The sequence below is a fragment of the Girardinichthys multiradiatus genome, chromosome 14, assembly GCF_021462225.1.
Source record: "Girardinichthys multiradiatus isolate DD_20200921_A chromosome 14, DD_fGirMul_XY1, whole genome shotgun sequence".
NCBI lineage: Eukaryota > Metazoa > Chordata > Actinopteri > Cyprinodontiformes > Goodeidae > Girardinichthys > Girardinichthys multiradiatus.
In genome coordinates this window covers 24,425,344-24,453,080 of record NC_061807.1, presented here as the reverse complement: position 1 = coordinate 24,453,080, position 27,737 = coordinate 24,425,344, and the positions used below count along the sequence as shown (strand labels likewise).

The following is a 27,737-nucleotide window of genomic DNA, read 5'->3' as shown; positions in this document are numbered from 1 at the left end:
TAAGAAGGCATTGGTATGACTGAGAGTATTAGAAATGTACGTAAAAGTGGGAAATACATACTGTAGGGCACACATTCATATTGGACTTCCAGGTATTTGTACGTTCCCGGACATGGGTCGGGAAACACGTCTGGTCCGGCCACCACGGCACACTGGGTCCTATTGTTACATCTGCAGAAATCACAGAAGACTGTAATTATTAAAAAGTACAAACATCAATGAGGGGCCACAATACATGACAGTGAAAATGCCAAATATTAAAAATGTACTTTCTCCTAAAGACGAAAGGAACGGTCATACCGCTACAAGTAAACAAGACAAGTATAGCAGGTAGCACGTAGCAGTATTTGAGAATATAATGAGGATTTATAAGAACATTGGACAGGCAGTGATGAGAAGAATTTTCGCACAGTAGTTAGTTCACAGAAGAAGATGCACCCATATGCATGAGCCACAGGTACAGTGATGAACCTTCTAGGCTGCTGAAGTTTGTTGATGGGTAGCTTCATTGACACAAGTAATTCAGTGTGCTAGAAGATAAAGCTTGATTCACTGGCCAGCCGGTGTGCTCTGGTACATGTCTCAAAGATGTTGGATCTTTAATGGGCACTAAAACAATTCTTCCAGGGTGTATAGAGGATTAAACTAAACAGCTACACCCCTGCTACCCTTGTCATGTGTATGTCCATCCCCTGGATTACAAGATTGATTATACATACCTCCAACTCCTTCTAAAGGCAACACATAGCTTTGTTTTTTCCTGACTTGATTGCAACCTCTCACACTGTGCAATCCAGCTGGAAGTTTTAGCAGTGCAAACAATCTTCTTGTGCAACCAATAAAACTGGATTGCTGCTATGTGACCGTCTTGGTAAAAGGTAAAAAAAAAGAATCTATAACCCTCAGCAACCAATACAGGTAAATCCCAGAAAACTAGAATTTTGTGTAAAAGTGCAATATTTTTCACCAGTCATCTCAGAAAGTGAAACTCATGTTATATAAAATAATTAAACATAGAGTGAAAAAGTTTTCGATGTTTATGACCCAAAAATCAGTGTGTCAGAAAATTAGAATACTGTGAAAAAGTTCAGTATTGGACACTCATTGTGTCACACCCTAATCAGCTAATTCATTCAGAACACCTGCAAACGTTTCCTGAGCCTTTAACAGCCGTCAGTAGGCTAAACAATCATGGGGAAGACTGCTGACTGGACAGATGTCCAGAAGAAAGTGATCAACACCCTTCACTAGGAGGGTAACCCTCCTTGGGTAAGCCACAAAAGGTTATTGCTGAAGAAGCTGGTTTTTCACAGTTCTGTATCTAAGCATATTTACAGAAATTTGAGTGGAAGGAAGAAGTGTGGTAGGAAAAAGTGCAGCAGCAATAGGGAGAACCACAGCCTTAAGAGGACTGTCAAGCAAAATTCATTGAAGAATTTGGGGGAGCTTCACAAGCAGTGGACTGAGGCTGGAGTCGGTGCCTCAAGAGCCATCACACACAGACGAATACTAGACAAGGGCTACTAATGTTGCATTCCACGTGTCAAGCCACTCCTGAACCAAAGACATTGTCAGAAGCATCTCACCTGGGCTAAGGAGAAAAGGAACCTGACTGTCGCTCAATGATCCAAGTCCAGTTTTCAGATGAAAGTATAGTCTGGATTTTATTTGGAAATCAAGGTCCCATAGTCTGGAGGAAGAGTGGAGAGGCACATGTTGCGTGAAGTCCGGGGTAAAGTTTCTACAGTTAGTGATTATTTGGTGTGCCATGTCATCTGCTGGTGTTGGTCCACTGTGTTTTCTGAAGTCCACAGTCAATGCAGCTATTTACCAGAACATTTTAGAGCACCAAAAGCTGGTTCAATGACCATGGTGTTCCTGTTTTTGGCCAACAAATGTCCCTGACCTGAACCCTATAGAAAATCTATGGGCTGTAGTCAAGAGGAAGATGAGAGACACCAGATCCAACAAGGCGGATGACCTGAAGGCAGCTATCAAAGCAATCTGAGCTTCCAATATGCCTCAGCAGAGCCACAGGCTGATTGCCTCTATGCCACAGCACATTGATGCAGTAATACATGCAAGAGGAAACCCCACCAAGTATTGAGAACCTAGAAATGGGCATACTTTTCAAAAGCCTGACATTTGTGCTTAAAACATCCTTATTTCATTGGTCTAATGTGATATTCTAATTTTGTGTGACAATTAATTTTGGGTTTTCTTTTACTGTAAGCCATAATCATCAAAATTACAAGGAATAAAAGCTTGAAATATTTTACTGTCTGTGTATTGATTCTATATAATATGAGTTTCACTTTCTGAAATGACTGACAAAAAATATTGCACTTTTGCGCAATATTCTAATTTTTTGGGATGCACCTATATTACGCTAGCAAATAGTCCTGACAATAATCCTTAACGGGTCCCTACCATTACATCCCTTTTCATTTAAGGTAAAGTGAGTGTTTGAGATCTGGTTCAGAATGTGATACAAAATATAGATTCCTAAAATACTTATCCTCTTATGTAAAATGTGTTCAAATGTGTTGAACAACTTTACCTAGAAGATGATCTTAATCCCTTGATCACACATAACAGAATAGTGCAGTACTGTTTTCTGAAATGTATGAGGTTATGACGTCTACCTCTTTTTAAGGTTCATTTGGCTTTGACATGGAGGAATTTATCTTTCTGTGGAGGAATAGAGTTGAAAGTCATGGGTGTACCAACCAGACCATGCACAGGTTGGAGCGTTATTGCCGCATGATTGATGGTTGTTGTGGTACAGGGGTGGTGGTTGAGGGGTGGGGTTGTGGGGAAGGGGGTAGACACAATCAACTGACTGCACAATCATCTCCAGCCTGAAATGCAGGTCTTCATTAAAGAACACAATTATGGTGCCTGTGGTGTTTTCTTGTGCCATCTTTTTTTTTGGCAGTCATCAATCAAATCTCTGCTTCATATGCACAGAGAACCTCTCGCCTTGCAAAACAGCAGCAGCACTTATCTAACAACATTAAAACTTAAACATTTTGACAGGTTCTGTTGGGGTTTTGAATGTGTTTAGAAAATGAAAGTAGATGTGCATCTCAATAATTATTATAATAAATATGTGTATTTTACTAATAGAGTAAAGCATGCAATTCCACACAGGTTTAAATATTTCAAGCATTTATTTCTATTGTTTTTAATGATTATGGGTTAGGGATGATAAAAAAAATTAAATTCAGTTTCTACAAAAACAAAATACAATATTACATAAGACTAATTATTACAGAAATGTCATGTTAGAGCCCATACAAACATTGTAAAGACTGCAGACAGTCAGAGACATACTGCACAATAATCCTAAGCCAAAAAAGGTTAGTGCCTGGCTATTGAGAGTGCTGTTTCCTGTTTCCTGTTGCAAAGATGAGTGGAGGAAAAAGATGTGGAAGAAAAATGGAAGCGCAATAGGAACTGTTACATGGCTACATCTCACTTTGGACTTCTAACATATCACATAGTTGACCAGCACCAGCAGAAGACATGGCTCCCCAGATCATTAACTGTGTCATCACTGACTCAGAAACACTAGATCACAAGCATCCTGGATATTGTGTCTCTCCACTCCTCCAGACTATGTTACCTTAATTTTATAACAGTCTGGTTAATTTTCATCTTAGTCCTTCCCTGGATACATACTGAATGTTTTTGGTGCTCTTAAAACACTGACTCCACCTACAGCCTATGCATTTGGAATCTTCCCTAAACTCTTACATAGACTTACATAGTAGGATGGAACAGGAGATGGACAGATGGATTGGGGATGTATTCTGCAGAAATGTGGGCACAGCTACAGTGTCTTGTGGTGAAGAAAGACCAAAAGACAAGGCTCTTGGTCTACCGGTAAGACTACATCCCGGCCCTCACCTATGGTCATGAGATAGATTATGACCGACCTGTCGCAGCAGCTTCCGCCAATGGGCGGCTGAATTCAACCATAGAGATGGGGTGATGAGCTCCTTCATCCTTTCGGAGCACAAAGTAGACCTGATGCTTCTCCCCATTGAAAGGAGTCAGTGGAGGTGAATCGGGCATCTGATCAAGATGCCTTTAGGGCGCCTCGATTTGGAGGTTTTCCAGGCACGTTCCACTGGGAGGAGACCCAGAACACCCTGGACAGACTATATGTCCTATCTGGTCTTAGGATCTTGCAGAAAGAGCTGGGGGGTGTTGTCAGTGAGAGGAATGTCTGGGTTTCCCTCCTGGACTCGTTACCAGTGCAACCTAATCTTGGATAATGGGAAGACAATGGATGGATGAACGGATGCAGATATCACTGTTGCTTGCTTTCAACAACTTTTTTTCTTCCACTCAACTTTTTGTTATTATGCTAAGATGCTTCTCAGGCCCACTGTCAATGATTTAGGGAGCCATGTCAATTGCTTCTGTTGGTCCAGTGTGGTTGATCGAGTTTCAGTTGATGTTGCTTTTGCATTTTTTCTACCACATGTTTTTCTTCCACAAAACCCACAAAACCCATTAATATGCTTGGATACAGTATTTTGAAGACCCAGCTTCTTTAACAATGCCCTTTTGTGGTTTTCCCTCCTTGTGGAGGGTATCAATGACTGCTTAACAGCTGTCAAATCAGCAGTCTTTCCTCACATAACATTTCTATATTCAAAATTCCCATTCAAATTTTGAGAGAAACTAAAATCAGTTGTAATCCCTTAAAAAACAATATATCATGGTGTGTAATCGATTAATATATTTGACTTTCTTTTTTCAATTTGAAAACCAGGAATAAGTCAACTTTTTCTAATATATTGAAAAGCTTTTGCAAAATAGTATGTCATGTCTCTGCTACAATCAACAAGAGGTATACCGCTGTACATTGCAGCAGATTCAGGTTAGCCATTCATCAAATCTATGCTAATTTAAAGAGTGCCATTATCCTGCAATATACAAACAGTATTTAGACCGTTCACAGTTTAAGTCCTGTGAAGGTCAAGGCAGGGTCTGACACTGTGATTCATATGCCACAATTAAAGGATTCTCTACACCTTAATTAACATTGATTGGCTGCTGACTAATCAATTGAAGCGCTGAGGGACAGGCAAAAAAAGGGACCCATCTCATTTCAAGCCCGAGCTGGTAATGAAATATGGTCCACCGACTTTCTCCCATGTGAGCTTTATGGGTGTATGAACCCAACTAGTTATTCGTCTCCCTCGCTCAGTCACTGCAGTCAGCTGTCTGTAAGCTCAGTACCTGCCTACTAAGAGTTAATGCAAAGGCAGTAAATGACAAATAAATAAGGGGTCAAGCCGATGAAACTGGGAAACAATTATCAGGGAAGGCTTTTGGTCTCCCTATCCTCTCCTTAATGCAATTTCTCCATCAATCTGTTTGGAGCTTGGAGGTTTGTAATCAGCAGGTAAAGTCAGGCTAAATTTAGGTGTGACGTTAATGTGGATGGAAGACAGAGAGATGAAACCAGTAAAGGTTTTAAAAGAGACACAAACCCTCAGACGAAACTAATTAAAACATATACAGTTCACATTTTTTTCTGTCTGACATCAAGTGCCTCTTGACTCATTTAGCAGCATCTTCACATTTAAAGGACAAACACAGATTTGACGACACATACCCTTTGAGGTTAAGGCTAGGAATAAATCTGGAGTTTTAATCACACGTCTTTTCACTTTAACATCCTCTTGGGGGATTAAACATCAGACTGTTTATTTAACATGGATTTCAAACTTAATCTGAGCCTATCGTGACCCATTTAAAAAAAAAAATAAAGAAATAAAATCAATGTCCATTTTTACCTCTGCACGTACACAAACAAACGGCCGCAGATGCTGTCTGATTAAATATTGTCTGGACAAATTTTCAAAAAGGGTATAAAATGCTGGGAAAAGTATGAGGTTCCACTAAATTTTTCATGCCAAATTCCATTTTGTCTCAGACTCAAATTTCCAAATTTCTCTGTCCAATTTAACCCATCTTTCAGATTAGACATACAAAAGTTCACCATGAATTTATGTCACATGTTTCTGCAGTGGTCAGGGCTTAAATGTAAAACCTGCACAAATCACAGGACAAAAAGGAAGGAGAGAAGGAGGGGATAGATGGCTAGATGGACAAACGAATGGATAGATGGATATTGTAGACAATAGAGCAGGGAATAAAGTTTGGAAGCACAAATTACCCTAAAACTAGAAGTTGGGTTAAATGATTGAAGCAGAGACCTGGCTTTTATAGACCCCTTTGAACTAACAGAGAGAAGGTGGGATAGTTCAAGTCTACATGTCGTTAGCCTCATAGCTTAATTACCTAAGTCATAGTTGAAAGTTTTCTAAACAGGAAGAAAAAACAAGATTTTCAGCAAGCACAACACATTTAGTTATTGCTATTGTAACAGTAAGCCAAAATATGACTCAGGCATTTATGCTATGAAGCTAAAGATATATAGAAATGTGTGGCTTTGATCTCCAGGCACCATAGAACCAGGTGGTCTAAATCTGATTCACAAACAAAGAATGAAACAAAAAGTGGCATTAACATGATGTAACTATTGTTTCTGTTCTTTAGTGGACAATGAGGCCACCACAAGATAAAAGATTATATGAATATGATGCATATAATCATTGGTGAGGTAAGTTATTTAAAAAAAAGGTCAAAACTTATGTTATATTCAACAACTTTTTCTCTTCATTTTTCTTTTTGATAATTTTTTTCCTAGCCATGTTTCTTACATCTGCTGTTTTATAATTTGCAGATTAGAAGTCAGCCTGCCAGCTGATGAGGGAAGATACAGCACAAAGCATCAGAGCGTCATGTAAGCACCAACTGCACCTGCTGTAATCACAGGTTGATCCCTACCCTGGGTGCTTTAGAAGTTCACTCTTCCTGGCCATATTACCTCTAATGGTAGGTGCAAATAACACTAAACATGAATGAGTGAATGAATGAAAGACTGTAACATTTCAGAGCCAAACAGATTTATGTCAAGAGGAGAAAAATGGTTTTAAAAATGTTTTTTAAGTTTGAAGGTTAAACATTAATGGCAGAATAGGCCTCCATGATGACAAATTGCTTTGAACCTTTTTCCATAAAACATATCCACAAATGTATCCTGAAGAAAGCCAAATAGGCACAAAGAGCTGGAATTCAGCATTTGAAGTGTTTATGTACTGGATACATCCCTATGTCTCAGCAATGGAAACACCGACACCGGCACCAGTTCACATTTTGTGAATCTCCCCCATGCTCTACAATGGACTTTGCCTCATAATTCTCACCAGGCTGTGATTGTTTCTATTGCTGGTCAACCACCATTTTCCTTCCACTCAACTCAACTAAGCTTGGATATAGTACTCTGAACAGTCAGCTTCATTAGCACTGACATTTTGTGAGTTATCTGTTTTGTGTAGTGTCAATGACTCGCTGTAGAACCCAGAAGAGCCTTTTAGTATAAGCATTTAAATGAAAGACAGCTTAGAACCTGTTGTATGAAACAGTCAAGTGTGCAGTCTTCTCCATACTTGTTAAGGCTAAACATTGGGCATTACATAACAGTTCTGACTTTATTGGTTTTATGTGTTATTTGAATGTTCAGAGAGTTTTTATAAGCTGTACATGATCATCTAAATGAACAGAAATTAACATTTCAAAGATATCACTGTGTGTAGCAAATCAATTTGAATTTAACTTTTCAAATGCATCGTTTTTTAAGTTGTTAATGTTAATAATAATGCAGTTTTTTTTTTTGAGGAGAACAGCCTGTTTCAGTGAAAGCAAACTCCTCTATAGAAAAAAACAAAACATCCCAGGCAGGATTTTCACACCTGGCGTTAGCTCCAGTGTCAAGAAAACAAATGGTGCTCAACATGCTTAAGTAACGTACTCTTTGCCAAGAAACAGCTCATGTTTGAACTGTGTTTCATGTGTTCAGTCCTGTGTTTGGCTTATTTGCATGCTGTGTACACACTTGTGAGAGTTTGTATTTGTAAGAAAGGAGGGGAGGAAAAGGAGGGGGAAAAGCAACAAAAGGGTCAATAATCTCAACCCTCTGCTGGGACCCATTATGCTTTGGTGATGGTCTTCGACACTCACGGTAGACTTCACTCATTATCTTTCCCAGAGACAGCAAACAGCATCCATTTTTCTTATTCGTTGGGTCTTTTTTTTGTTGGGCTGAAATGAATCCAATGAAAACCTCATGGAAAACATAACAAGAGGAGCAGTGTCTCTGCCACATAACTTACAAAACCATTTCTGAAACAGTCTAGATTGCATCTGAAATATTGAGTGTAATTCTTTACCTTATGTTTATGTCCGGATGCATGAAGATGTGCATTACTATGCATGTACCCACAATCAAAAACCCTGGGTTGATTTAGATAACTTCTTAGGCTTCCTTCACACTGGATTCAGACTGACCCATCATCTCCGGGATGTCAATAATCATTTGTATGTGGCTTTTCTCGAGCATCATGCTGCCATGGTACTGACACAGATCTGCACTTCCTACGCAATCTAAGGAATTTGCCTATAAATTTTGGAGATTTCTGTGCCTCCACTATCAGGTTTCTACCTTGCCAAAGGAAGAAATCACAATTAGGACCCATAAGAGGGTGCAAGGAGACAACTTTATTTACAGAAAGGTGATCACTGCTGAGTGTGCCGTCTTGCGGGATATTTGTAACCTGGAGCAGTGCTCTTGGTCACTACCGTAAAAAATAGGAACCCGGGATTTATTTTGACAGTTTGACAAATACAATTTGCGTTGAAGCTACAGCCTAGACAAACTCACAACTTCCTTTTATTAAGCAGACCATGCGCAGTTTGGAGCTGTGCGTGTTTCACCCGAACTGGAAGCCCTGCATATACCCATCTCTCTGTGGTAAGGAGAAGATTATTGACTGATTATTGACTCTTTTCCACTGTTTGCAGAGATCTCTCAGGTGGTTAGAGCAGAAGTGGGACAAAATGCACATAGCAGTAGCGATGACAAGAACATTATATTAAATTACAGGAAGTGCCAGCAGCCTGGTATGAGACTGGAAAGGTTCTAGCTATGTACTGAAGCCAGACTTTGGGTGCTTATTTAATTTCCTCCCAAGTATATTAGTGCCAGGCAAAAAGTTAATTACAATATTTGATCAAGGAACAGAAAATGACAATAACAATGATCAAGGTAGACTTTAAAATAAGAGAACATATGTGGCCTGTCAAGCAGTGTGTGGGACCACCATCACTTAGGCATTTTTACTAAATGAAAAAGTGCATGCAACCAGTAGTGTAAACTTAATTTGCATTATTTTAGGCTTGTATTGCAAATATTTGCACATTTAAACAATAATGCAGATGGATTTTGTACAACATTATAATGCCTGTTAAGAAATGTACATGTACTTGTTCATTTGAAGCCCATATAGCAATTTTTGACAATGAATCTCATTAATTAATAATATATTTTAATTAGTTTTTTTCAGTTCGTGTTGAAATTGATGTTATCTTATCTAAAAGTAAATTGTTAACCAGAAACTACGTGATAATCATCAAAATCCATGTATACAGAAAGAAAATATTGTGATACTGTTTTGGTCCATATTGCCTAGTTCTACGTATATACTCACTAGTTTGTTTCAATTGTTTCTCAGTTTGTGTGACTAAAGCTCTGAAGGGTTGCTTCCTCTGTTTGTGGTTATGTGTCTTCGGTATAAAAAAGCTCCTGATCATCAGCTTAAATGATTAAAAGCTACTGCTTTAACCATCGTTAGAGTTGTTATTGTAACACATCTAACAGGACTTAAGATAGTGCCTTTAAAAGTCGTTTTGTGTACTTACAAGCTCAGCTAAGGATCATTAAAACGTGTTACCTAAAAATGATCACAATAACCTACCAAACTCTCACTGCTGAATCCCGCTCACAGACTGTCCCTTTATTTTAAATCTGAACACTTTGCTTCTACAGCATCAAGAGATCCGCTTAGCACAGATTAAGAGGCAGAGGAGAAAGATCGGGAATGATTGTCTACAACATAGACACAATAGCCAAGCGTGGGCACAGAGGATTTGAAGTACGCTGCAAAAGGAACTCGCTGTACTTAAATGCTTAAGCTTGCATGCTGCTGCACAAATTTATGAACACATCTTTACAGAAATGGAAGTATGAACCACAGATTTGATGAATTTGTTGAGCAACACAAGGCAGTACAAGGGTGGCATTAACAGTAAGGAGCAAAACTTAAGAGACTTATCAAGCTCTGTCAGATGTGCATCGCTATAGGCAATAAAATATCAACTATGTTAATTTGTTATTGGATTAGCAGAGTGGAACTAAGCAGAAATGAATAAAGTGTTGACGACTGTTGTGCATAAGGAAATTGGAGTATTTTTCTGTATATCAATCTGTATGAGTAACCTTTATGAAGCTTAAGTGAAGCATAGAACGTTTTATTAGGGATGGTCAAACGGAGGTCAGTATTAATCACTCCTGATGAACCCCTTCCACTGCTAACAAAAAAGGCTATTTCAAGCTGTTTTTTTTTTTTTTTTTACCCGACAAGCTTAATCCCTCACAGCCATTAATACAGATTAGTAGGTTTCATAAGATTTTACATTACTCAGTTTGCTCCCTTCTCTAATATTGTGTTTGCAGGATAAGATGCAGTTTATTCCGGTACAATAACAAGCAGGAAAAAATAGAGAAGTGCTGAAGCTGGTTGACTGGCTATGACGAGAGATGACCAACCAGGCTGTAGACTCCTCCAATATTTTAAGGCCCCTAAATTGAAGCGGAGAGTTTATAGATTCATCCAGGAAGCTCTTTACTTGGCAACAATCATGAATTATGAATCAATAAGCCAGTTTATTTAATTTTTACTCTTTTCCACACAGGCTCTCACTGTTATGACTACACATTAACAGTTTACAAACAAACAACTGAAGTGAGCAGTTGTAGCCATGGTGTGCTTAAGCTTCTAATGTAATTTATTGTTGAAAAAGGCTGTAAATTACAGTATTATCATTTGATACACTATAGGTTTTGTGGTTTAATTATAAAAAATTATTTTGGAGGTATGTTTAATATTTTCATTGTATTTAATGAAAAGTCTGGAAGTGAAGTAAAGATGCATTCCATTTGTTGTGTTTTCTTTAGGTTTTCAGACAGAAATACAACAATAGCACCTCCTGAACTTTAGCATTTTGTAACATTTTACATGTTGTTGGTATACTTTCTTTAGTTTTCCAAAAGTCTAGCTGTGATTTTGTACCCAGATTTGGCCAAGTTGAATTCTTCTACACTACAGGTCCTTCTCAAAATATTAGCATATTGTGATAAAGTTAATTATTTTCCATAATGTCATGATGAAAATTTAACATTCATATATTTTAGATTCATTGCACACTAACTGAAATATTTCAGGACTTTTATTGTCTTAATACGGATGATTTTAGCATACAGCTCAAGAAAACCCAAAATTCCTATCTCACAAAATTAGCATATCATTAAAAGGGTCTCTAAACGAGCTATGAACCTAATCATCTGAATCAACGAGTTAACTCTAAACACCTGCAAAAGATTCCTGAGGCCTTTAAGACTCCCAGCCTGGTTCATCACTCAAAACCCCAATCATGGGTAAGACTGCCGACCTGACTGCTGTCCAGAAGGCCACTATTGACACCCTCAAGCAAGAGGGTAAGACACAGAAAGAAATTTCTGAACGAATAGGCTGTTCCCAGAGTGCTGTATCAAGGCACCTCAGTGGGAAGTCTGTGGGAAGGAAAAAGTGTGGCAGAAAATGCTGCACAACGAGAAGAGGTGACCGGACCCTGAGGAAGATTGTGGCGAAGGGTCGATTCCAGACCTCGGGGGACCTGCGGAAGCAGTGGACTGAGTCTGGAGTAGAAACATCCAGAGCCACCGTGCACAGGCGTGTGCAGGAAATGGGCTACAGGTGCCGCATTCCCCAGGTCAAGCCACTTTTGAACCAGAAACAGCGGCAGAAGCGCCTGACCTGGGCTACAGAGAAGCAGCACTGGACTGTTGCTCAGTGGTCCAAAGTACTTTTTTCGGATGAAAGCAAATTCTGCATGTCATTCGGAAATCAAGGTGCCAGAGTCTGGAGGAAGACTGGGGAGAAGGAAATGCCAAAATGCCAGAAGTCCAGTGTCAAGTACCCACAGTCAGTGATGGTCTGGGGTGCCGTGTCAGCTGCTGGTGTTGGTCCACTGTGTTTTATCAAGGGCAGGGTCAATGCAGCTAGCTATCAGGAGATTTTGGAGCACTTCATGCCTCCATCTGCTGAAAAGCTTTATGGAGATGAAGATTTCATTTTTCAGCACGACCTGGCACCTGCTCACAGTGCCAAAACCACTGGTAAATGGTTTACTGACCATGGCATCATTGTGCTCAATTGGCCTGCCAGCTCTCCTGACCTGAACCCCATAGAGAATATGTGGGATATTGTGAAGAGAACGTTGAGAGACTCAAGACCCAACACTTTGGATGAGCTAAAGACCGCTATCGAAGCATCCTGGGCCTCCATAAGACCTCAGCAGTGCCACAGGCTGATTGCCTCCATGCCACGCCGCATTGAAGCAGTCATTTCTGCAAAACGATTCCCGACCAAGTATTGAGTGCATAACTGTACATGATTATTTGAAGGTTGACATTTTTTGTATTAAAAACAATTTTCTTTTATTGGTCGGATGAAATATGCTAATTTTGTGAGATAGGAATTTTGGGTTTTCATGAGCTGTATGCCAAAATCATCCGTATTAAGACAATAAAAGACCTGAAATATTTCAGTTAGTGTGCAATGAATCTAAAATATATGAATGTTAAATTTTCATCATGACATTATGGAAAATAATTAACTTTATCACAATATGCTAATATTTTGAGAAGGACCTGTATATTGTCAAAATACTGAGTCGTTTTTACCCAACCCCAATTTTTTACCCAATCTTATTCTTAATCCATAGGGTTTAATATGATGTCAGCTCACCTTTTGCAGCGATGACACCTTCAGCTCGTCTCTGAAAGTTTTATTTTCAAATAATCCATGAGCAGAAGAAAAACAATAATAATGTAATTATTATTATGTAATTGTTTTAAGAAATACATTGCTGGGAGATTTGCTCTTTTTCTCTTGAAAAAATGTGTATTTCAGTGTTCACAAAGACAAAATATGAAGTGTTTAGCAAAAACGTAAATCTGAGTGGAACCCAGTTCTTTAACTAACCCAAAAAACTATGAATATAGGAGAAAGAGTGGTAGTAAAAAGTGGCTATTAAGAGGCCCTGTGATGAACCAGCAACCTGTTAGGTCCAATGTTCGACATTTACATTTAACGGTATATCTAATTTTTCGGCATGTTGCATATTTTATTTTGCATGTATTTATTACCCCACCCAGGATGGGGTAGTTTGTTTGCTTGTCTGTATGTGTGTTACAGACAAATGCTGTGAGTCTTTTTACTGAGGTCTTTCTTAGCCCATGGAAGAATCTGTTAAATTTTGGTGATGTTCACAATCCAGATCCAGGTTTCTTTTTTTTTCTATGGCGCAAGTGGGTGGGACCTATGTTGGGTGGCAGAGATATGCAATCTCTGATTGTCTTGTTTTTCCTGTATATGGTGTGATTATTGTAGACGTTCCTATTAGCATCATAAAGTATGACTGTACAATGACAATAAAGTGTCTTTCAACTGGAACTGTGTTTAACTTTTGCCCTTAGTTGAATCTTACATCACTTTAAGCAATATTCTTGGGTCTACATCATTTAAGCATGTAATGTTATTAAGAATATATATTCCTAATAAGTCATAAAGGGTAAAACACAAGATTTACCCAGCCTCCCTCTTAGGAATTAACCCATCTGTTTATATGCCACAGCGGATATAGGGTGATGTAATTCCTCTCTCTCCTTGAGAGGTCAGCCTGTGATTCTGCACATGGTGTGGACATCAATCTAGCTGTGCACAGCAAAATTCAATTAAAGTATAAATTTGGCACCTGCTGGAGAACGCTAGGGGAGTCAGATGCTTCCAAATTCAACATCAGCGAGAAAAAAAAAGAACAGATCCAAATATGAATCCATTATAATGGCTTTTATGCAGCAGTTACAGTTTATATAGCTATGGTACTGTTTGAATTGCACAATAAAGGCCTACCTGTGAATCATAATTAAATTAGATGAGTATAAGGAGTTGCTTTTATTGCAGTTTAATTGTATTTTTTTAGATGCTGGTAATATATAGGTACAGTACACTGTGGAACAGTTGTAGCAAAGACAATAGAACCTGGGTGTAATGAATCCTCTCAGTCACAAATGCTCAGCCTTTTTCAAATATGCTCTTATATGTGCAGCTTTCTTCTGTTTTGAAGAAGGCAGGGCCACAGCAAGGAGCAGACATCAGTGTCTGTCTCTAAAGGGCAAACAGAAGCTCAGCGAAAGATCCTCAGCCCATCCCTGAGATGCCTAGAGATACAGATCTTGAAAACTGAACAGCTAAAAAGAAACCAAGTAACAGTGTTTGCTTTCAACTTGGTGGTGGTCCTCATCTTTGACAACACTGGTTTCAATTTTTCAAGAAAATAATTTCCTTTAGAAGTAGCAATAATTGGTGCATTTTCTAGAATTTGGTTTTCTTTGTTTTATCCCTATGAGTTTACTGATAAAACGCATTACTATGAGAACGACCGCTGCAATCAAATAGCAGTTGCAACAACTATGAAAGTAACTAATTAAAAGTATGCATCAGCATGCCTGTTAAATGTGACTGTGGCTCATTTAAAACAAAGCAGCAGGGATTTCTGCCACAGTGGACTAACAAGTGAACATACAGGCTGTGACAGTTCATGTGATGCCATGCATCATATCCCAGGGGGAGTTGTTTCCGTTATGAAGATTAACGGGACATTTGTTTCAGAGGATTTACATTTTGTAAAAATTATCTAAAGCCAAGGTACGTTAAAATGTGTTACACTTCTGCTTGGGGTATCTTTGGTGGTTTAAAGCTAAATAACAGCAAAAGAGATGAGTCATTCACACTCTGAACATTGGTTTAAACTTGGAAACTAGTCAAAGAAAAGTGCAGGTAAATATATATATATATAAAAATGGTTATTAACTGATAAGGACACCAAGAACATGTTCTAGTGGCAATTTATTAATCTCTAAGCTCAGTATGTGGATGGCACCAAACCCAGTTTAACCAGGTTCCAATTAAAGTCAGAGAACCCCTCTATGATAAGCTAGCTACTTTTAGCAATACAAGCTAATAATTATACATTTGTTCACTTTTATATACATTCTGACACTGAAGGAACATGTTCACTAAGGTTGTACAATTCTGTGTGTGTGACAGACATAAGATACAAGAGCAAAAAAGCTGTTTATAACTGGAGCTATTGCAACATTTATAAAATGTGGGAGCCATAACAATTTGCCAACTTCCTGTTTATTATGTGAACTTAAAGCTTAGAAATGTTGGGTTCTGTGTACAGTGCCGTAGAAAAGTATTTCTTAGCCCTGCTATGCTACAGCCACAAAACTGCATTTTACTGAGATTTTATGTGATAGATCAAAACAATGTAGCAGCTAATTTTATAGTGGATGGAAAAGATTGCATGGTTTGCAAATAGGTCAACAGAACAACTATTAAATATGGACTACCCAAATTTGCCTTTTATGGAATAAGAATTAACCAATGGCTTCTTCTACAGTTTTTAAAAGGAAAATTCCCCAATTCTCGAGACACATAATGGGTCAGAACAGTTCTAAGGAAAAACGTTTGATTTTATGTTAAGAACATATGGCCCTAAAAGCATTGAGTGCCTTACTGAATTTCAGTCTGTAGTCCAACTTTTCTTTACTTTTCTTTATCACACCACCCTATGCACGTTTTTATGTTTTTTGTCACTGCATTATACTTTTTACATCATGTAAAGCACTTGTTGCTGAAATGTGCTGTACAAGTAAACGTGCCTTGCCTTGCCTAAAAGAAACCATAAAAAATCAATTAGCCATATATCACAAGGCATGAAAGGGCACAGCAAACAGGTTGGACAAGATGCACATTACCCTGAGTACACCATTCCAATGAAACATGGTGGTGGCAGCATCATGGTTTGGGCATGCATTTTCGCTGCCCCTTTAGCAGTGAAAGAAAAACTGGTCAGGACTGATGGGAAGATGGATGGCGTTTAATACAGAGCAATCATGGACAAAAAAAAAACCCTGTTAGAGGTTGTGAGACTTGGCATTGGGGTGGAGGTTCACCTTCCATTAGGACAAGGACCTAAACCTACAGCTAAAGTTGATATGTTAGAATGGTCTAGTCTTTTTAAACCTTAGTGTTTAGAAAGGTAGTACTTACTTATTAAAATGTTAAGAGCCACTAAAATACAAGCCACTGATCAGAACTCAGACATTATGGTGAAAGTTTACCTAGAATGGCAAATGGAGGTAAAATCTGTTTCTCTGAGAAGAATATAAATTGATTGGAAAACAATTGTACTCAAAATATTTCAATACTTCTCTATTAGAAATAAATAAAAGCTTTAAATGAAGCTGAATGTCTGATCTGCATATCTCCAGCTGTCATAAACAAGCTACTAATCCTCGTCCAGCGTCATATATATAAACCTTAATGCCCACGACATCTCTTCAGGTCCCTCCAAAGACGCCGTAGAAGAGGCGGATTGAAACGTCTGCTAACCTCAAAGATCAATTTGTTTTGTGGCTGAATCCTATCCGCTCGGGCTGGTCTTTCCAATGATTTACGATTTCACAAGATTAATTTTTCTCTTCTTGCCAACAGTTGATGCTGCTCCATATCTTCCTGGTGACACTCGGTTTATCTTCCAGCGATTAGCCCCTTGGGGCTTTAAGCCTGTGAAGCCATATTTGGCAAACCCTCCTTCTTCTTAGGGAGATGTGTTAAAACAAATGTTAAATGTTAAGTTCAGGTCATTTGCAACCACAGTTGCATGGATAATAATATGTCATGTACTGAAGGAAATTATAATTATCATGAAAAATTCAAAATCAAGATTTCAGAGGGGCAAGTTTTACACAACCCTGTTAAAATGTTAGGTTGTTGTGATGTATAAAAAATAGAATTGCATACATTGTTTCAAAACCTTTTTCATATATAATTGACATATTTCATACAAGCTGCAGTTTGCTGAGAGTTTACAAATGATCTAAATGGAAAAAGGTACAAAATAATCCACAGCAATATAGGTACAGCATTGTACAGTGAAGGCAGTTATAAATAACAGGAGAAAATATGCAATAACACTGCCAAACCTTGACATTTCTTAAAATAATATGTATCTAATAGCAATGATTTTTTTCCGGATATTCTAAACTTTTGCACCATTCTGCTTATATAAAAAACAACATTTATTTTTGTAAGGGTCAGTGTTACTCTGCATTTGCACAATCAGTCTTTTAGATGCTGCAAAGCAGAGGTGACCAACTCAGGTCTTTAAGAGTTTTGTACCCTACAGGTTTTAGATGTGTCCCTACTCCATCACAGCTTATTGAAATTGCTGAAATATCTTTTAAACATGTAACTTCTCAGCAGAGGCCTGCTGATGAGCCCCTAAATTTATTCCGGTGTGCTAAATCAATTTAATGGTAACAACAAAACATGCCAAACACCAGCTATTACGGACCAACTTTGGACTCACTACTCTAAAGTAAATCCATATTTGGTAGTGCAATATTTCTTTATCAAATTTTTTTTTTTTTTTTGCTTTTGTCACATCAGAGTCCACCTCTGATTGGCTGATGAGTCTGTCATAATAATTCCTCTTATGTAGCTTTAAACGCCAAAAAGCTGTGCTTCATTCAGAGACAGAGAAACAAAACCTTAGAAACAAATCCAAACAAATACCCTGTTTGTGTGACAGTTGCCTATCATGTTGATTTGACTGTAAGCCTGGCTAAGCTTTCTGTTTGTCTGAAGCCCTAAATGAATCCATTTTGCTTTTCATATCTCAGATGTGTATTTCAGCCTTTAGTAATTCTTTTAAGTTTGTCAGCCAGTTCGGATACAAAGTGAGGAGGCTGCCCATCCAAAAGGCGATCTCCTGGCCTGCTGTTTGGAAGCGTAACAGATAGGACCCTTACATGTGGGTGGGGAACAGTACATCTGAAGAAACCAAACCAACTTCAAAAAGAGAGATGAACAACAGCAAAACTCTGAATTTGTCTTGTTTTTCTTCCACATTTATTTCCTCTTACCTCTTACATTAAAGTCAGGTTAAATCTCTGAATTAGATGATGAAAAAAAACATTATTTTGGTTTCTGAGAGACAGATAGTTTTTGATGACTTTCAGGCTCCTAATCAGCTTTAATTATTACAGCTAAAGTCAAATTAAAATCATATAACCCTTGCGTCAATCAGTAGCAAGTACATACTACAGGGGTTGGACAATGAAACTGAAACACCTGTCAATTTAGTGTCGGAGGTTTCATAGCTAAATTGGACCAGCCTGGTAGCCAGTCTTCATTGATTGCACATTGCACCAGTAAGAGCAGAGTGTGAAGGTTCAATTAGCAGGGTAAGAGCACAGTTTTGCTCAAAATATTGAAATGCACACAACATTATGGGTGACATACCAGAGTTCAAAAGAGGACAAATTGTTGGTGCACGTCTTGCTGGTGCATCTATGACCAAGACAGCAAGTCTTTGTGATGTATCAAGAGCCACGGTATCCAGGGTAATGTCAGCATACCACCAAGAAGGACGAACCACATCCAACAGAATTAACTGAGGACGCATGAGGAAGCTGTCTGAAAGGGATGTTCGGGTGCTAACCCGGATTGTATCCAAAAAACATAAAACCACGGCTGCCCAAATCACGGCAGAATTAAATGTGGACCTCAACTCTCCTGTTTCTACCAGAACTGTCCGTCGGGAGCTCCACAGGGTCAATATACACGGCCGGGCTGCTATAGCCAAACCTTTGGTCACTCATGCCAATGCCAAACGTCGGTTTCAATGGTGCAAGGAGCGCAAATCTTGGGCTGTGGACAATGTGAAACATGTATTGTTCTCTGATGAGTCCACCTTTACTGTTTTCCCCACATCTTGGACAGTTATGGTGTGGAGAAGCCCCCAAAAAGTGTACCACCCAGACTGTTGCATGCCCAGAGTGAAGCATGGGGGTGGATCAATGGTGGTTTGGGCTGCCATATCATGGCATTCCCTTGGCCCAATACTTGTGCTAGATGGGCCAAGGACTACCGAACCATTCTTGAGGACCATGTGCATCCAATGGTTCAAACATTGTATCCTGAAGGCGGTGCCGTCTATCAGGATGACAATGCACCAATACACACAGCAAGACTGGTGAAAGATTGGTTTGATGAACATGAAAGTGAAGTTGAACATCTCCCATGGCCTGCACAGTCACCAGATCTAAATATTATTGAGCCACTTTGGGGTGTTTTGGAGGAGCGAGTCAGGAAACGTTTTCCTCCACCAGTATCAACTAGTGACCTGGCCACTATCCTGCAAAAAGAATGGCTTAAAATCCCTCTGACCACTGTGCAGGACTTGTATATGTCATTCCCAAGACGACTTGACGCTATATTGGCTGCAAAAGGAGGACCTACACCATACTAATAAATTATTGTGGTCTAAAACCAGGTGTTTCAGTTTCCTTGTCCAACCCCTGTAGATGATTCATAATGATTCTTGGTTAGTGGGTTACATTAAGCTTGATTTTTCCTCTTTGTGTTAAATTTTCTATGCTCATGATTTCAATGAATACCATTTCTAAAAATATAAGCAATCTCCTGTTTTTAGGTGCACATGTTAACTACAATGAAAGGTAGATCCTTTCAAGCTACAGTTTGAATTAAGTTTATTGACAGGTTTTAAGAGTAACTAGATGTTTGATTTGATTGAACACTAGCCTCTTTCAAAGGAGCTGATAGGCAGGCAGACATTGACACAAAAATACATGCATATGCATCTGCATTCTGAAATATCCTAGTGACAGATTGATCAAGGTTAGCATTTTGAAACATCCTTGGAGAGATTTTAAGCCTATCTTAAGAGCATCGCTGCAAGAAAGAGATTCCTTATCTAAATTGTCGGCTGTGCCACTGCTGAGACGGCCTTCAGAAGGATAGACGGTGAATAAAAACAAAAAGGGCAGAAAGGGCACGAGTTTGAATTTTCAAGATATCAAGTCATGTTTGTTATGTAAAGAAAAAGACAGCTGTTGATGCTATGAGTCCAAAGAGTGCTTTGGGGAGCTTATGTGACAACAAAAAGATTCTAATCCTTCCCTTGAAATCCTATTCAGTGGGTATGGAAAAAAAAATGGAAGAAATCGTGAGGTTTGTTGGTACAAAGCATAGAAACCTCAATCAACATCCAAAAAGGAACCAGCACTCAATTCAGTGTATTTAAAAATCTACACACAGATCAATAAGCACGCTGCATCTCTGAATCCCCACCACTGCTGCCATCGCTCTCCTCACACACCGCACCGAGGCCTGCCTTTAAGCACAGATTTTTCATTTCCAGTCTCTGTCACCATGGTAACTTCCAATGTCCGACTTGGTCCAGTCTTTGCTTCCAGCACTTTCCTTCTTCAAAGGCCTCTTTTTTTTCCAAGCCTAAAACCGCATTGCTTCACTAACGGTCCCCCACAGCGTTCAGCTTCTAGAAGGTTGTTTAGTTGCTAATTACCTTGTATGACAAGAGAGCAAACTATAGGTTCCTCTAATAAACAATTCTATCTATTCACACCATATTTATATAATAAAAAGACTGAAACATGTTCAAAAGCGTCTTTGTTCATGCTCACTTCACCTTTTTTTTAACTTTACTACCTTCATACGGTGTGCTTCATTGAAGAAGAGTGTCTTGGCACAGACACCCAAGCAACAATCAAATATTCCTGTGTTGACCGATCGATGAGCACCACCCCCCTTCTGCCCTTCACCATTCACATCTCAATAATGAAAGAAGAGCAGGGGTTATGAGTAACCTCAGTGTTTGATGCAGAAGGGGTCAGGCGTCAATAGCTTGGCCGGGGTCCAAGGGTGCATTGGCATGCATGGCAAACACATAGGGTTTTAAAGACTTCGCCCCAGGGATGCATGGTTGGGATTAAAAGCTCAGGCTTGACTGAGATGTGGCATCTCCTCAGCGTCGATACGCCCAAGGTACTGTCAGTCACTGCACACAGCTTTAGTCCGAAATGTAATTCACTGACCCATGAGAGCACAGGGGTGCTAATTCACTACAAGATAGACCAATTATACTGATAGTCAAACAGCAACACAGGAGGTTCAAGAGAAACCACCTTGTGGTTTGTTTTTTCATTAAAATTCGGAAACTCTGAAATATTTAAGCAAATCAGTGCAATAACCACTCCTGGAGGATGTCATTTAGCTCTTTTTAATTTCTAGTTGTACTACTAATAGCAGGTATGACACACAAATTTCATTGAAAAGCCTCTGAAAGTGTAAAATTATGTGTCTCTTTTTATAGATCAAATAAAAATGGAAGTCGAAAATGTAATCAGTAAGAGAAAGAAAGCAAATCTCACACAAATATCTGGACAGGCCTACAGATGTAAATGAGTCAGTCCTAAAAAAAGAGGGCTTGCAGAACAAAATAAGCTGTTAAATGCATGCAACTGACAGAAATAATGGCCTCCACTAAAAAAGGTCAGTGAACACATGAGAGGGCCAATGAAAAGATGCAACTAGAAATGAAAGAGGCACCAGGAAATCTGTTTTCAGCTGTCAGCCCTGACCAATCATAAATATATTTCCAATGAGTGATCTCTCATAAGAGCAACTGAGTCAAGACTCAAACTTAGCTATTTGCAGTATCAGTGATATCTTAAAAAATATTATATATATATATGAAACATAGATCACATTAGAAGCTATGTAAAAGGAAATAGTATTTTCTATTATGTGTCAAGGCATGTCTGTGGTTCATTCAGGCTATGAGAGAGCAAGAAAGAGCAGGACTTTTAATAGATAACGGGAAGGCTGAATGGAGTACAGCAACGTCGCTCTGTATTTTCTATTTAAGATTCAGCCCTCTGTCATAGAACAGAAATGCTGGAAGTCTTTTGGAATTTCAAAATTAAGCATCCATGTTCTCTAAAATGGTCCATGGACGCTACTTTTTTACTTATACTAGCTGTGCTAGCATAACAACCCTGTTTTACAATGACAGCTCTTTTACGTACATTCTGTGATGTTGCCTCCACTCATAAAAAATATTATGACAGCATATGACCGAAAGGCTAGGAAAAAAACTTTCACATTTTGTCTTTGTATCTAATATTATAGTTCTTAAATAAAAATTGGAATCAGCTAAAAATGTGTATCACCGCAGAATTGATGGTAAGGAGAAGAAAATTTAAGATAGAATATGTCAAAAGATGGCGGTTGCTTCTAAAGTTTAAAGGTACTATTACAACAACAAGCAAATTAAAATGGTAATGTTCAGGTACACAAATACTGATAGCAATGCAATGAACAGAAAACTGACAGCAATGTGCAGTTAAAATAGATGGAATGAAATTCAATAAAAGTTCAATAAAGTTCAATAAGAACATTAAGTGTTTTTGACCAAACTGTTTGAATGTTATTGATAAAAATTTGTATTAACATACAGAAAAGCAATACCTAAGCCATAGTTATTATACAAATTCTGCCTCTGCATCTAAATCAACAAGAATACAGCATATTTGGAAACGTTTTGTCCTTTATCAATGGAAAAAAAGTTTGCAAAAAAGCTAATAAGGTCAAACCTTTTTTTTCAGGAATGACAGGTAAAAAAACAAAAATGGACCAAGGTAGATCCTTCAAAGCAATTCTGTGAACTACCACTCAAGCGTTTTTAGTCTAGCTATAGCATCATCACATATTTTTTATCTTAAGGTGGGGGTATATTTTCTTTACACAATCAAAGAAAAATAAATTCCTATCGGTTATAACCATTTGATAAAATTTTTTAAATGTCTACGTCTTTTAATGTTGTATTATTTGACTTTGAAATGAAATAGTTTAGCATTTAATAAAGAAACAATTCCTTATTATTTTGTAACTTTGTTCTTGAATAAACAGACAAAGATATCTGGAAAATGTTTCTCTGCTGGACCCTTGATATATATACATATCTAAACTGAAACTATGTTCTTCATTCTTTGCGTTTGGATTTCACCATAACATAATTAACGCTATCATCTGAAAATGTCTGGTATAGAACTAAATTCACAATCCAGCAACTTGGTACTCAATCATTAAGGCATTCATTATAAAACTCACAAAAACCAATGGAAGCTCTTGTGGAAGCTTTTATTATTTATTTACTTCATAAAATGCAAGTATACCTACCTGTGAAAAGAAATGGCTAAAACTATCTTTGGATAGTCTAACCAATAAATAATTTATTTGTATGAGAACACGATTCCATTTTAAGTGATCTTTCCTTTAATAACACCTATGTTGTGCTTCACCTCTTGAACACACAGCGTGAGCTCCTCAGCTTTATGCAGAGCTTTCCTTTAACAGAGGAAGAAGTTCAAGCAAGGTGAGCAACAAGGGAACACAGAGTACTGAGGCTGATCTAATTCTGGGCCTTTCGTCTAGGTGACAAAGTGCTCCTCTTATTTCACCCCATGCACCACCAACGTCCCACTGAATTTGTCAAAGGAAGCGGAGACATTTAGCTATTTTTTAACCTCTCCTCCATACCAACTGGTCTCCAAAGATACAACCAAAGGAGGAAAAGAGGAGTCTTTTACTTGTAAAAGCAAAGTCTGGAAAGTTTCATTTTTTCTCTTTCTGCTCTGCTTATTTTCCTGCGTTGGTTTGAGCATGATAGCTGCTAATCCCTATATAAAGAAATCTTTTCTGGGGTACATATATAGACCAGATGGCTGCTTCAAAAAGGAAAATTGCCTTAACAGGTGCCAAATGTCCCCAATGGTTTTATTCTTTTGAATTTACCTTGAAATATAAATTACAAATTGCACTTCTTTTAAATTGACTTTTTATTCATCCTTACTCTGTTTTGGCTTGCTTCTTTTTATTGTTTGTGATCTACTTGTGTACATACACAAGTTCTAGAACGCCTTTCTCATTTAATGGCTTTCTTTATGTTTATGACTATTTACATTCTATGTAGATTCTAGATAAAGGCATCTAAACAGTGAATGAACACATATACGATTATGTGGCAAACCAAAAATTGTAAAATAACTTTAAATGTTATATTTTAGATTCCTTAAAGTAGCCGCCCTTTGCTGTAATGGCTGAAATATTAACTTTTAGCCGTGTCTCAATGAACGTCTGGGAAGTTCTTTCAAGACTCTTTGGAAAACCATTTTAGGTGACCACCTCCTGATGCTCATGGAGAGAATGCCCAGAGAGCAAAGCAGTCATCAAAGCAAAGGGTGGCTATTTTGTAAAAACCTAAAATATAAAAATGTTTAGTTATTTTACACTTTTTGTTTAATACATAATTCCATGTGTGTTCATTCACAGGTTTGTAGTCTCTGGTGACAATCTACAATGTAAATAGTCATGAAAATAAAGAGACCCATTAAGTGAGAAAGGCATTTTAAAACCGGTTATTTGACCGGTAGTTTATGATGTATTTATTTTCCTTTGCTATATTTTATTATTTTCTGCACTGAAAGACTCAATTTCCCAATTGAAATCAACATTTTATCTTTAATTAAATATACTAACAGCAGGCTGAAAGAGCTTTTCAAGGACCTGACTTATTTTCCGTTAAACCTGCAGTCATGAAGAAAGACTCAGAAGTATAAAATGTAAAGGAATAACAACAGAAAGCTCAAATCCTGGTTAATACTATTTAGGTATACAGATAAGTGTCTCAGTGATCAGTACATGTATTTGTACAAAACCCTCAAAATACAGACATCACAGTCTGGGGCATGCAGTCAAATGGGCAATATGTCAGTTAGAAGAGATCACATGTATTCTTTGCTTTTTGTAAGTCCTACTTTATAAAAATGAAATAATGGTAATAATGGGGATACTATCTGAAGCACTCTACACAAAAAATAATATATTTAAAAGTGTTGTAAATTAGTTTTTTGCTTTTACGTTTAACTTTAAAATGATGTTTTCTTTAGACAAATCTAACATTTTAAACCCATATCCAGGTTTTAAATTGAATTTTTTCTTATATTGGATGTTCTGTTTTAGTAGCAGTGGAGCATGGATTGTTACACTACAAAGACACAGTTGCTCTTGTACTTCCCCACCATACACACAAAACATCAAGTTTCTCAGTGCCCCTTTAATTTGATTTTATTAGTGACTATGTAAGTTCCATTGTTTTTGTTTATGTTTTCATTTTTGTAAATTGTGCAGTTCAAACCACAGTACTATGCGCAAGTTTGAAACCAGTCCGACATGCCAGACTTTCTTTTAACCTTTTAAAGTAGCCCAGCTTAAGAATTTTTTAGGCTTTCCGAAAGTCTTTCAAAGGTAATCTTTGGACTTCAAACCAGTACCTGAGCATTTTCAAAGAACTGATTCCTATTTACTTTTTACTGACCTATTGTATTAGGAAAAGACCAATTAATCAGTCTTAACAACTTAGACTAATCGTTGATACTTCTTGGGTTGAGTTAGGAAAAAAGTAACAAGGATAACACATTTTCACAGACATTAAATAGTATTTTCGTACAAACAACATATTTGCCAAAGAGCTATAAGCAGAAAACTTGCCATGTAGCAGATGATCAGCTGAAGAATGATGAATCTCTCAGGTCTTATGTCACGTCTTGCCAGATTGTATTATGTTTCTTAACAACATGACTTTCAGATACTTTTCATCTGCTAGAGATGCTTAATAAAATTAAAAAATAAAACTTTAAAAGACTGACCAAGAATATTTGGAAACATTATAAGAATTGCTGTTTTAATCTGAAGTCTGATAAGGATGACTTCTGGCATGATATTCCACAGCAGAAAGCCAACGACAAAAGTCAGTTATCTTAATGATCACAAATATTGCTTTAGTTAGAGCTAAAAACTATGAAAATGTAATTTCTTAATATATATATATATCCTATGATTAGGCACAGGCTTATGCGCCTCAGTTCAATTTAAGCCTGAACATGATCATATTCAAAAGAAACATGTAAAAACTTTAAGTGTAGCATTTCTATTCTTATTTCTAAAAGAATTGCACAGCTAATAAACCTGGTTATGACATCACGAGGCACAAAAACCAAACCCTTGGAACCCACAAATTAAATCAAGGCGCACAGACAAACACACTTATAATCATTTGCACAACTTAAATGCATTTCATCTGATTCAACAAAGCTCAGAAATTGTATTCTGATGCTAAATCTATTTTTTGATTCCTGAAAACACCTCTTTGGTGCTCTTCACCCAACAGCAAGCTGTCTACCCCATCCTTGAAACCACTGGTGTAAGACATGAGGTCTAGGCTGGGTATATCACAAGTTCAGGTCATGGTTTAAAAAACAAAATTAATAAATTTTCACGCTTTCGTCAATACAGGGTTCTACTTTCAGTTTTTTATGTAGTAATATGGAAATGTAACAAGTTTCCAGAATACAATAAGTGCAATATTTTTATTTGTTGGAATTTCTTGGAGGCAATACACATCTTTGTGGAAACATTAATTTGAGAGTCTTACCTCTAACCTAACCCTCAACAACAAGATTTAAAAGTATGCCACCTCAACTTATTTATTTTTTTGGTGAAAAAAACATCGCTTATACAATTCTGGGTAATTTTTGTATATGTAATGTCATTGTTTAAAAATTATGCCCTGAGTATAAGAAACATTATATAAAGGACACATGCAAACATTGTTTAATAAAAAAAACTAATTTGTGTACCCAACTATTAATTAATTCTACTTTGTTTAAAAAAAAAAAAAACTGAGTAGGGGACCAAACTTGTTCTAGCCCAGGGACTCATCCTCAATCACGCCATGGGTCCATAAAACACTTTTCTGAACTGCCACACAAAGAACTCCAGAAAAAACAAATTCAAGTAATAAACTTGGATTAAAAAAAAAAATAAAACACATAAACAGATGTAGTGAACAGAATTGTAAGCAGGTCTATCAGGTCACTGCAGATCCAAAGTAAATCTCATAAACTTTCAAGGTGACATGAAAATCCGGATTGTTCAGTGGTGGTATCAGTTGAGAAAGAGGATGTAGGGGCAATTCAGAGAAAGCATATTTTATCTTCCGCTGAGCCCCTTGTCATCATTGTGCAACAACAACCTCCTTACTTTATACAGATACTGTGCATCCAATATACCATTCGGCTTCCGTGAAACACAAAACGCTCACAGATGTATCCAGTAGAGTAATAAAAAATGTCAATGTTAAAACTTTAAGAAATATTAACCATTAATGGTCTCAGGTTGATACAATCTACCTGTCGATTGAAATTACTAGAATTTACAGTGCTGTAAGAAAGTATTTTCCCCCTACATATTTCTTCTAGTTTAGCTTTTTTCAACACTTAAAGGTTTCAGATCATCAAGCATAATTTATTATGAAACAAAGTTAACCTGAGTAATTAGAACAATACGTTTCCAAGGTGATAATGTAATAAATAAAGGGAAAAAAGCTGTCCAAATCAATTTAGCATTATGCCAAAAAGCAATTGTCATGACTTCTTAAATCATGGGGGGCAATGT

General features: G+C 37.6%; 1 protein-coding gene across 15 annotated transcripts in view; it reads right to left on the bottom strand.

Moving 5' to 3' along the window:
- The window catches only part of LOC124880236 (adhesion G protein-coupled receptor L3-like), a 357,339-nt gene that overhangs the window by 166,758 nt on the left and 162,844 nt on the right, over positions 1-27,737 (bottom strand). For all 15 annotated transcript variants that reach the window (XM_047385217.1, XM_047385213.1, XM_047385214.1 and 12 more), the window contains exon 5: positions 62-171. In XM_047385217.1, the coding sequence (XP_047241173.1) occupies positions 62-171 (110 nt within the window). The remainder of the gene's footprint in view (positions 1-61; positions 172-27,737) is intronic.